This window comes from Bombus impatiens, unplaced genomic scaffold (assembly GCF_000188095.3).
Source record: "Bombus impatiens unplaced genomic scaffold, BIMP_2.2 scf_0418, whole genome shotgun sequence".
NCBI lineage: Eukaryota > Metazoa > Arthropoda > Insecta > Hymenoptera > Apidae > Bombus > Bombus impatiens.
Genome location: NT_176837.1, coordinates 2156165 through 2168036, shown reverse-complemented (window position 1 = coordinate 2168036; position 11872 = coordinate 2156165). Strand labels below are relative to the sequence as shown.

The 11872-nt window shown below is 35.0% G+C and overlaps 2 protein-coding genes across 3 annotated transcripts; one reads left to right on the top strand and one right to left on the bottom strand.

The window, feature by feature from the left end:
• On the bottom strand, positions 1–5672 carry LOC100746858 (glutamine-rich protein 2-like). Its single transcript, XM_033321238.1, has 13 exons — positions 5497–5672; positions 5249–5384; positions 4663–4829; positions 4361–4522; positions 3656–4034; positions 2591–2988; positions 2339–2443; positions 2000–2265; positions 1613–1861; positions 787–1021; positions 656–722; positions 336–391; positions 1–267 (listed from the first exon to the last, which is right to left on the bottom strand). The coding sequence occupies exons 2-13, from the start codon at positions 5379–5381 to the stop codon at positions 136–138; spliced, it is 2349 nt and encodes a 782-aa protein (XP_033177129.1). The 5' UTR covers positions 5382–5384; positions 5497–5672; the 3' UTR covers positions 1–135.
• Positions 5673–8122: 2450 nt separating this feature from the next.
• On the top strand, positions 8123–11314 carry LOC100746738 (asparagine-rich protein-like). 2 transcript variants are annotated; one of them, XM_033321287.1, is made up of 4 exons: positions 8123–8260; positions 8985–10203; positions 10300–10637; positions 10683–11311. In XM_033321287.1, exons 1-4 carry the CDS (start codon positions 8222–8224, stop codon positions 10782–10784), a joined length of 1698 nt encoding a protein of 565 aa, XP_033177178.1. In that variant the 5' UTR covers positions 8123–8221; the 3' UTR covers positions 10785–11311. The 2 variants fall into 2 exon arrangements, with proteins under 2 accessions (XP_033177178.1, XP_024224106.1); XM_024368338.2 differs by having other exon boundaries at positions 10300–11314.
• Positions 11315–11872: the final 558 nt, after the last annotated feature.

Below are 11872 nucleotides of genomic sequence, written 5' to 3'. Positions count from 1 at the left end.
TTAGATTAATTTTATAATATTTCTGTGTATGTAATATATTGTATTATATTATTCACTGAACCAGATATAAGACCTTAGAACAAGCACTTCATAAAAATATTTAGAATACTTTACAGTGAATAATTAGAATCTCATTTAATCTTGTTCTCCCAGTTCTTCTTCTTCTATGTATTGAACAACATGATTTGCAGGTTCAACTGTATCCATCGGTGCACTGGCAGATCTGTCAGATTGATCTTCTGTCTCTGTTCTCGGTGTCTCTGCAAGCTACGAATAGAACATAAACAATTTACGTATCATTTCAATTCCGTGTTTAAGCTTTTCGACTTATTTACCTCTTCTATCACTTCCTTAGTTATTTCTCGAGATTGTCTCCTCGACGATCGTTTTCCTGTTAAAATTGTACTAATAAGTTTCTATAAAATAGTTTCTTTAAAATGTATGTTGTAATGTAAATTGTACCCTTCAATTTTTGGTTTGTCTCGTTATTACAAAAATTCATAATGAAATAAAAATAAAAATAAACAATAGAAAATTATACCCTGAATCTTATATAGAAGCATAGAAAATTCCAAACATTATTTTTGTTTAATTAAATGATATGTATTTAGGTAATTACAAAGAGCAAGAAAAAATTGGTTCATGTTCAACGTACTTGAAACAGTGGAAGTTTGCTTGTCAGGCTTTCGCAAGGATGGTATAGTAGTTATCGATTGTCTATCCTGAAATACAATTACCTTTGTTAATTTCGAAGCTGAAAAATACGTGGGGAAAACGAATAATTACCGATGATCGAAGTTCGTCGCCACGCTCGTCGCAATATGTAGGTCCGCAGACATCGATTTTATCTGGCATTCGCCGACCTTTATACATCTTACCGTCCGTTCCCTTTATCATCCCTTCCGTCAGCTGAATTATTTCCGGTCCCCACTCAGTGAGGAAATGGCCCACTCGCATTACTCTTTGCTGAGGAGTGGTAATCGTGTGGCTTCCACCGCAGTATCGATTGCACAGATGATCTCTAACATTTAAACATATGTCTCGAATAAAATTAGTCCTTTTTTTAGCTAGAAACATATAATAATTTAATAAGATAAATATAGTTAGACGTTCATTTATTTTAAAGATTTCTAAGCTCAACTCGTTAATCGATCAGAGTATACTAATTCGTCATTTGAATTTCTAATTACTTACATGTAATAATTTTTAAGCTTATGGATTCCTCAGCCTTTTATCCTTTGTGTTATTTTCATTGAAAATAAGTAATTACTTACAAGAACTAAGATCGTTCCAATAGAAATTAGTTTGTCCCTACTAATTTTCAAGTTTATCATTATGTAAGTTTCTAATTAAAAAATGACTTGGTTAACATGTCAATCACTGATAATAATGGATCATTGCATTTATTCTCCCGACGTCATCAATTTAGCAAAAATCGAAGGCAATTTATAAATTAACAGAAAGGATAATTTAACTTCTTTAGCGGTACTGAGATTAAAAGTATATTTTTTTATATTTAAACGTTTCTTTTAAATTTGCTCAGAAGTCCAAAGCGAATATATTGTTCTGAATCTTTAAAAAAAAGATGTACATCTCAATATTAGTTACGTACCTAGGAGTCTTCACAAGCGTGTCCGCTCTTGCGCTCTTCTGCTTCTTTGCCTCCTCCTGCATGGCTGCTTCAAATTGAATCATATTTCTACTATGAGGTAACCTTCTGTGTTGCTTTCTAACCTGATCCAATTCATAGGTCAGGTACGGCTTCATGCTTGTGGTGCATGGTAATGTTTCAACTTTAAATTTGTGGGGAGGATCCATTCTCATGACCACATCCTTGTCGCAAGATATGCATTGAACGTCCCTAATAACACATACAAAATGTCATCGAGCGTATATCTAATTATCATTGGATATTGCGCGATGAACTCAGTTACTTGAGATACAAAATTTAGAACAATATAAATATACATATACTGTTGAAGGATTGCTGTAACTTTACCTAAGCATTTTTTTGGTTCCGGCAGCTTCGATATCTTGTCTCGCTTCCGCCACTCTCTTCAACTTATCTTGAAGAGATTTCAGTCGATGATTCACGAAATCCTTCAGCGGAGAAATCTCCATTTTATCAACTTTTCCCTCGATCTCCTTTTGTACTTCATCCAGAGCTTGTTGCCAGATCTCTTCTTGCTGTCCCAATTTATTGATCGCGTCTTCGAGACCGTGTGCGAGATCATCGCAAGCTGCATCGAATTGATCGTAAGAAACCTGAGGAATAAATACCACAGAAAGATTGCTATTTAGTTTCCTCTGATTTTTTGGTAAATATACATGTGCAGACCTTTCTATGTATCGCCTGAGCATCAGCTTTATCGGCAAGAGCTTCTTCGAGGTCTTCTCTATCGGCTTTAATGGTTTTCAAAAGTTCCACTTGTTCTAACAGCGCCTAAATGAGGAGTAGAACAATATGTGCAATAATAAGGAGGAGAAATATTAACTAAATAATCCACGATAAAGAGGGGGATTAATTATATATTGAACGATATAGAATGAATATAACGATGAATATAAATACGATGAATAATATACTAACATTAAGATGCATTTCGCGAGTTTCACGATCATCGATCAGACGATCCGCGGTTTGATTCAATTTCTCCATTTCAGCTTGAACCTCGTTATACTTAGAGAATAAATTGTCGATATTAGTGGCGCCTGCGACACCAGTCACTTGTACTTTGTCCACTTTATCAGATATGGTAATCACGTCCTTTTCTAATTTTGAAATGCGTTTTCTCATGTCTTGCAATTCTTCTGAATCTATCATTCCCTTCGGATTTTCAACCTGAGTGCGTAGTTCTGAAGGTGTGTTTTTACGTGGTGTCGTTATTTCCTTCGTCGTTTCCTCTGTTTCCTCTTTCTGTGTTCTTTCGACCGGATTTCCTTCCTTTTGCGTAGTCAGTTGTTTTGCTTCTATCTCTTTGGTCAGTTCTACATGGACGTGTATAAAAATCGATAATTTATCTCTGAGAAATTAATTGATATATAACTTTAAATATCAAATATTGATTATTAAAAGCGTGTAAGGTCGAATTTTATTGGAAACTGAAAATGATGACTTTCAGTGATTCAATATTAGTGAACGTTCATGTATTAGATCTAATATTTATCAAGTTTTTGTTTATCAAGTTTGTAATATTTATCAAGTTTTCCATTTGTTGCTGCTAATAATTGCAGAATAAGTTTTTTGAGATACCTTAATTTAATTGATCATTCTAATAATTCTTTCATTCTCAGAATGTTTTAAAAGAAATGTTCCTTAAATTCTTAAAAGTATTTTGTCTCCTTTTCACAAGTCGAATGTAATTATAAAGTAAGTTAATAAACATAGACTAGAATATCACAGAAATTTCAACAATCATAGTGAACTTTGGATAGTGTAATGATTGCAAACTTTCGATCTTAGGCTTAAATTAAGCGTAGTTCCAAGTTTAGATTAAAAATGAAGATGGGTAAGAAATTATTAAAGAAGATGACCGTAAATATATCAAAGAATACTTCAACAGGGACAGTTAAAATGTAAGAAATAGTAAGTATTGATAAGATTCATTAATTCCCTATAACTAATTATTTAATTACGATACTTATGATTCATTACCAGTTTTTGTTTTGTCAATCTTTTCGTTCAAATCTTTCAGTTGATTTTTCATTTGGCTAACTTCCATTTGCAAGTTGCCCACGTCCTGGTGCATTTTTCTTATGTCTATTTCGCCTAGAATTTCGCTTAATGTAATTCGTCTAACGGGTTGCTTTTCTTCCTGTACAAGCTGAGCTTCTTCTTCTTCTTCCCCGGTCGTTACAGGTTTTTTTATCGCCTCAACCTCTCCATCGTCAGAGATTAATTGTAAATTCTGAACGACGTGATCCAAATTGTTTAAAGCGTTTTCTAAATTCACTAGTCTTTCTTCGAGCTTCGACGTGTCTTCCGTGGCGAGTGTTGTGTCGCCCTTCATCACATCTTGCACCATTTTTGTCAACTGGAAGCAGAGCATTTTCTGTAGTTTTACTATATCGGAAGTTAAGTAGACTATAATATATATAATATATATAAATACAACTAAATAGTTTTATTTAAATTGAAAGATCTATATTACCAAAATACAAATTATTAATCATTACTGGATTGTTTATGACATCCCTGCTTTTATGTGTTTCTTGTATTACCACATCTTTTATGTGTTTCTAAATACTATTAAATTACGAGTACGTACGCAGTAGTTTACGGCTAAATAATAGACAACCGAGATATCGATAAGTTTCCTCATTGTGAGATTAAGTAACGATTGAAGGAATCAAGTTATACCTTATCAATACCTTGTTCACTGGCGTCCAATCTTTTGGTAATGCTGATAATTTGCCAAACGTCGGTCAGGGGATCGGTGATTTTACCTTTCAGTCGTTCGATAAGCTCTGGAGTCGTTGCTAACTCTTCCAATGCTTGAAACCGTTGTTGAAGTTCGTTAACCTATATAAATATTTTAATTAGAATCTTATCATATAATTTTACACCTAATATTTTTCTCTCGACGAAAATAAATAGAAAAAATATATATATGGCAAAAACATATGGAGTGATATGGTAAGTAGAAGATAAACTTTTATTACATTTTTTTCGAGTCGTTTGAAACCTAAAGCTGTAGGGGTTGCACCATCAACAATCGGTTCTACAAAGATAACAGTTTCGCATTTGCCTTCTTTCCCAGGACCAACTTGTTTTCTGACACCTGTTGTCTCTTTTAAATCCACCGCGTCTTGGGATGCTCCACTTTTGACTAAATAATTCGTTACCAGCATTAATTAACAATAGTTGAATTTTTGAAATAACCTTGAAATACTGAATTGAATTTGGTAATTTTTTAATATTCTGTTCCTTGCATTCTTGTGCAGGTTTGCTTGGGATTTCACTGATATAACCACGTTCTTCTAATATCTATCTTATTTTGCGTGTATTACAGAAATATTATTTTGTTATAAAACATTATTTTCTTACATAGATACCTAGCTCGCTTTCAAACTTTTCACGTTTTGTAACTGGAACACTCGCAGGTCTTTCTCTCGCCTCAGATTTTATAACGAAAAGTATGAAATTATTACGATAACGAAAGCATGTACAATTGTATCGTTAATTTAATATAAAAATAACAATATCAAAACTAGTGCATCGCTTACAATTATCAGAATATCTTCTTACCATCACTGACTACATCCACTTTTACACTTACAGCGTCGGTACTACGAACTTGTTGCTTCACGTCACTGGAATCATCGATAATATTGTACTCTTGAAGGTAAAGCGAGGGACCTGCTTTTAGGGAACTTACCATCGTCTAGAAATACATATTATTTAACCTTTCGTTGCATTTTATTAAATTTCACTATTTATAGCTTTATTATATTTTCCAAAAATTAAGCAAAACCACAATACACACAGTATTTTACCTTGATTCGATTAGCATCGTCGCCACGATACTCAACCTTGGTCGATCCTAAATTTATCCGATGCAGTAAAATATGAAGGAAGTTGTGGAGGATATTTAAATTTACCGCTCCAACCTAGACGCGAACGTAAAACGACGTACCTGTCGTTAAAGTATTTCTTATACCTCATTTCGTGAATTATCGTGTTCTATTTGCGTGAAAGATCGAAGATAAATTCTTTTTACTTCCGGAGTTCCCAATGCAAGATCCAACATTTGCGGTAAAGAAACCTGCAGACTGTCCACTTCCTTAGCGGCAGGAGGTGACGTAGGCGATTTCGCGACTTTTGCCGACATTCTTCTTCACTTCAACAATTTTCCAAAGTGTTTATTTAAAAAAAACATAATAATAAGAACTTCTGATTTTACGGTAACCTTTCTTGCAATTCTATATCTCGAATGTCAGGCGGACATATCATTTTGGCAAGTCATCGGTATTCTTTTATTCGACTGTAGTATCATGGACACAGATGAGATACGAATGGTATTTATTACAATATATGGTAAATAGTTCTAGTAGAATAGTAAAAATCTTAGACGAGTGGTTGTATTATGGCAACATAGAGTTGTAATTAAATAGACGTCAATTCATTGTTGCAACTCTGAAATTTGACAAAGATAGATATTAAGAACCCTCTACTTTTACTCTTCTTTTTTATTTCCTTTTCATCTAATTCTTTCATTTCTTATCGTCTATTTTTTTCTCTACATCCATTCCTCAATCAATCTAGAAAAAGAGTTGTGAATTTATTTCGTATTACTTTCCCCTAAATTATTTTCGTTTGCAACTGTGATATAATTTGATGATGAATCGGTAACACTCGAAGGGATACTGAAATGGTAAAGAAACTTGCAAATCTTTGAACTGCGGAATAAAAAGCGCGTATCTTATCCTAAAATATTTAGTATAGTAATTTTAATAAATATATCGAATTTATAAATTTGTGTAACGTATAAAACACTAACACAGGCACATTTATCTTTGTTAAATCACAGATATTCCAGACTTTATACTTTCAACCCTTAGCTTCCGTGAATGAACTAAAGATAGCGCCACGGGTATTGTCGACAAGTATCGCCCTCTTGTAGTCGAAATTACCACCTCTTATTTTAAATTCGAAAATTTGCAACCATTATAAAATCCCCCTTAATTGAAACTCTAGCCTGAAACGTCGACGAAATAAATTTTAATAAAAATTAAAGAAATTTTAAGCTACGGTTTGTGGACATTCTCCTATATTAGGTAACATTCTTTAGATTAAGAAGAATTCTCAAAATACTTCATAAAACTTATTACACCAACGACGGTGAATAAATATTTCATAAGATATAGGTTAATTCCTATTAAAGAATAAACAATAAAAAGTTAACTTTTAACTTTTAGTTACTTTATTTTCTGGTATTTCTTATAATATCGATTATATACATAGAATATTTATTCTCGTATTAAAAATTTCCTGAAGTACCGGCCATACGATTCATCATCGAAAAGTGGAACGCCTGGTGTGCTAGAAAACCAAAACAAAGAAACGTTTGTCACCGTGAAAAATGCAACAACCATTCGCTTTTAATATTAACGCGTCTGTTCACAATAACTTCTGTCATGTGTTGCGTTACCAGCGTGTCGTATTAATGAAACAATAATTCATCGTGTTCCATTCTTTGCATAGTAAAACCGTTTATCTGACCGTACGTGACAGGTGGTTCCCTATCGCGGAATAGAAACAAATTCACGATCAAAACGCAGATTAGTTCGCGACGTACATATTTTACCTGACATACCGTATGACATTGTCGATCGTTTGCAATACCTATCCGATATGGTCAACGCGTGCATCGATCGCCACTATTTATATCGCCGATACGGAAAACGATTAATTCTGTTTTATCGGTAGTATGCTGTTCTATGGAACTTTCGAGAACTTTCGACATTAATCGAAGTTTATATCATGGCTATAACAAGCATTATAATCACTATTATATCGTTATTTTCAGGCTACTAAATTTATATTTATTGTATAAAATAATTGAAAATGAAAATTTATGTGAAGCGAGAATAATTCATCGAGATATTAATAAGACGAAAACAATATCACGTTCGATAGTAAAGTAATAAAAGCTTGATTTTTCAGAAGAATAAGTGACGTTTCTAGATATCCTTTCTCCTCTTTTATTTCATTCTTTCGCGAATATATCATTTGTATTTTGAACTAAACACTCGCAAACAATAAATTCTCATTTTTACATTCAGAAGAACTTGTTGCCTCCATCATTAAGAAAGAATGTATTTATTTTACATTTATATTTATATCATCGAATAAAATAATGCCGACTGTTTGACGAGTATAGTCTTTGACAAGTATAATCTTTTAAATATATTCGACACATCGTATCCTTAAGTTACACGCGATAAATCTGACCTGACCGGTATGTTTGAATAATATTGTTCGATTAGCGGATCGAATGTCTAATCGAAGATAATCTCGGTTTTCTTAGACAGTAGCTCGGTATCCATAGTAGAATCTCCAACATATGTTCAATATCAGAAACTGGTCATGATTTTTGTATGATTCAGTCGCCCACCAGGTGCTGGACACGTTACACCGACCCTTGTGCATCATGAATTCTCTTTAACTTTACACTTTTTGCTGCGTTTCCAGTGTCAGTGTGATTAGAGGGAGGGAAACATGAATCCGACAAAGTGGAACCTTGTCTCAATGGTGATGGTGAGTGAAAATCAATAATTCAATTGATATTTTTCTTGTGGAAATACTTCTTCTGAGAATGATATTGCGAACATTTCAACTACAAGGATATTAGGTTTCACTCTTTTTGATTAACGATAGCCGTTATATTTGAAGTACCCTGAGTTCTTCCTATAAATTCTTACTTCTTTATCAATTTTGTCATTATTCGTTCTACTTTACATTTTCTGCTAACCACGTGCAATTCTTTTTCCTATTTGTACGAAACTCCCGTAATATTCCGAAACTTACAAACCACAAAGTTTCTTAGTTTTTCCAATTACTTCATCTCTGAGATATATCCAATTCTCCCAAGTACTTTTCCTTAAAAATCTCAATACTTACTTACTCAATCTTCCCAAAAACTGAATTCTCAAAAAATAATTCTTATAAATACGATATGCAGTATAAAAATATTAATTCTGTGCGAATACTATATTCCAATAAAATATCCAACTTTCCCAACCACCTTATGAAAAATACTCGATTCCCGCAAATATTTCATTTCCGAAAAATGATGCTTCTAAATACAATCACATTGATAGAATATTCCTTTCTGTTAAATACTTCGTGTAAAAAATATCCAATTCTTCTAGATATTCCATCCAAACCTCAAACTAGATATTTACTCTATCAAAGTTGCATATCTTCGAGAATTTATCATCTACGAATCAACTATCCTTAATATCTATAATTTTTCGCACAGCTCTCGCTAATCTTCGCGGCTATTCAGACACCGTCAAAACAAAATCCAGAGCAGTCGAAACATCATTCCGGAAAGCGTCATGCCTCTGCATCAAGTCAATCATTTAACACGCCATCCTATTGGGAGTATATTCTCCGAGAGTTCGTGTTCAAGACGATCTCGCCATCGCCATCAGGAAACCACCAGCTGTACAGACGTCTGTTGGAGGCGCCATTTTATGGCGGCCCGTTTCCCATCGTCTCGAACGACGTGGCCAACGTCGTCTTGTCGCGTGGCGACGTTTACCAACTGCCGAGCGGCCACTGGCTGTTCTGTCAACAAGGATGCGTCGAATGCGGCGTGTGTATCGACCACACGCACCCTACGGTCAAGTGGGTGCTGCGGAGAATCAAGAGAACCTCTTCACACGGCGCCGCAAGACACGATCTTCAGCTGACGATCTTACCGCAGGTAGACGGTAGCTACCACACGAGGAGCCTGTGGCCGCAAACGTACGTCTACGTGACGTCAGAAGGCGAGCAGGATATCTACATGAACGATAAGCATAGCTATCATAGCGACGGCGCTGCTTACGTCGCCGTAGAAAACGATTCTTCCGGTCAGAGAAAATTTGGAAACTTTTGGTCGTACGTTGATAGGAATTCGTTGCCTCAGAAACGTATTGTTGGAAACTCGACTGACGATATTATTTCTAAGAAACGTAATGAAAGTGATGTTGAAGAGACTTCGGAGAGCACAAGCGCGATGCCGAAAAAGGATGATGCAGGAATAAATGGCGAGAAGAGGAATGAGTTGAGAAATGTCAAAAGACAACGTCCAGAGTTGAAGGTTGCTAGCGAGAAAGAAAATTTCAACGGATCTTCGAAGGATGTTGGATCGAGGGAAAATTTGAGCGAATCCTCGAAGGGTGTTGCATTAAAGGAAAATGTGAGTGGATCTTCGAAGGATGCCAGATCGAGGGAAAATGGGAGCAAGGTGAGGCAATCGATACCAAAGTTGATTCTGGGTACTGATCAGATGGGACAGAAACACTTGGTACACGTAGTGCCTGCTGACGGATCGACGAATACGAGTTTGATGAACTCTGCGGTATCGAATGTTTTGAACGCGGCTGGTCGGAATAAAACTGCTTATCAGAGAATATTACGAAGGATATTTGATTCTTTGAACAATAACAGGAGATCTATTGAAAGTTTTCTAGAACCTCTGACATCAACAGGTAATCCAGAAATTATTTTGGAAATTGTTCTGCTTGTTAAAGAATAAGCGGAAATAGAAGCGACTAATTTTATGGAATTATTGTATTTTATTTTAGAAAAGTTGAGTCGACAAGAAGAGGAGCATCAACTACAGGAAACGAGAAATGGCTTCCCAGGATTCGGAGCGGCAGGCCGTCTGCACCCTCTTCGCAGTAAAGAAAACAAAAATGAATCTTCGTTTGAGAAAAGATGGCCTTATACTTTAAATTGGAACAGAGAACGTACGACATCTAGTGATAATGCATTTGCTAATAAGTTTATGAATAATACAATTAATTTTGATCGTAAATCAAACAACGGTTACACTCTAAACCTTAAGATGCAGAATAGTATCGCAGAGAATAAGAATATATCTAATAGGTTTCATTCTAGATTATCTGAAAATAATTATAGCAATAGTACATTTTACAATAATTCCAAGATAAATAACGTCAGCCGTAATAGTCAGGTGTATAAATTTTCACCTCGTAGGTATAAGATATTAGTAACTACCGAGTCAACTACAAAATTTGACGATATTACGAAGCGTAATAACTCGTAATTACACGCTTCGATATCCATGCATGTGTGAGTCCAAGTATGATATTGAATAACAAAGATTCTAAGCATGATAATTTCAGAAATTTAACTAGGTAAGTTTACATTTTTATTTAAAAATCTAAGGGACATGTATGAGGAAATTCATTACTACTACAAGTCCTTTTAATGGTAGAAGGTTTGCTATTAGAAGTAATAAAAAAATATTATAAACATACGAATGTAAATTTGCATCTTTTTGTTTTACAATAATATATTCGTTATATACTTATTGTATATTTACAAATCTGTGTACGGGATCAATACGTTTCTCATATATTGGAAAACACACACTAGCGCACATGTAAGATGTATAACATACAAATGGATAATATGCGTACTAAATAAACGTTACATTATTCGTATAATACTGTGATAAAGATTTTACAACAAACAATTTTAACAAAATGAATTATTTTGTAAAAACTGTAGAAAACTAGAAGAGTACGCGTACAAATGAAGATGACACGATAAATCGCCTTCTTTGAACAGAATAAATCCATTGATTTCCCCATATTCTTCGTAAAGCAAACGCGGTAATAAAATTCCTAAATCATACTTTATTACCGCGCTTTCAGGAACCTCAGTGTCGTGGCTGGAAACATCTTATAATAAAACAAACTAAATAGCGTAGGGCTTGGGAATTTCGCCTAAACACCGTAAGCCCGCGGGTCGCACCATCGGCGGCGTGCTAAGAGGATCGACGATCCTTAATCAGGCCTGGCGCGATCGTTTAAAACGATTATAACCCTTCCTTGTCCCACGGCCGTATCGCCAAGCATCGCATCAGTCTCGCGTATTAGTCGCCCAGGCGAGAGAGAAGAGCGGGTGAACCTCTCTGTCCCACGTGTGACCTACGCAAACGTGCTTGGTTCCTCTCGTAATTGCGTGGCGATAGAACCGCGTTGTGTATATCTCACATACGTATATATATATATATATATACATACGTATGTACACGTATGTACTCGAACGTGTATGTGCACGCGTGTACTCTACGCCTCCCTAAGTGTTACCCTTCGTTGCACGCGTACACGCGTTTGCAGAGGTGTA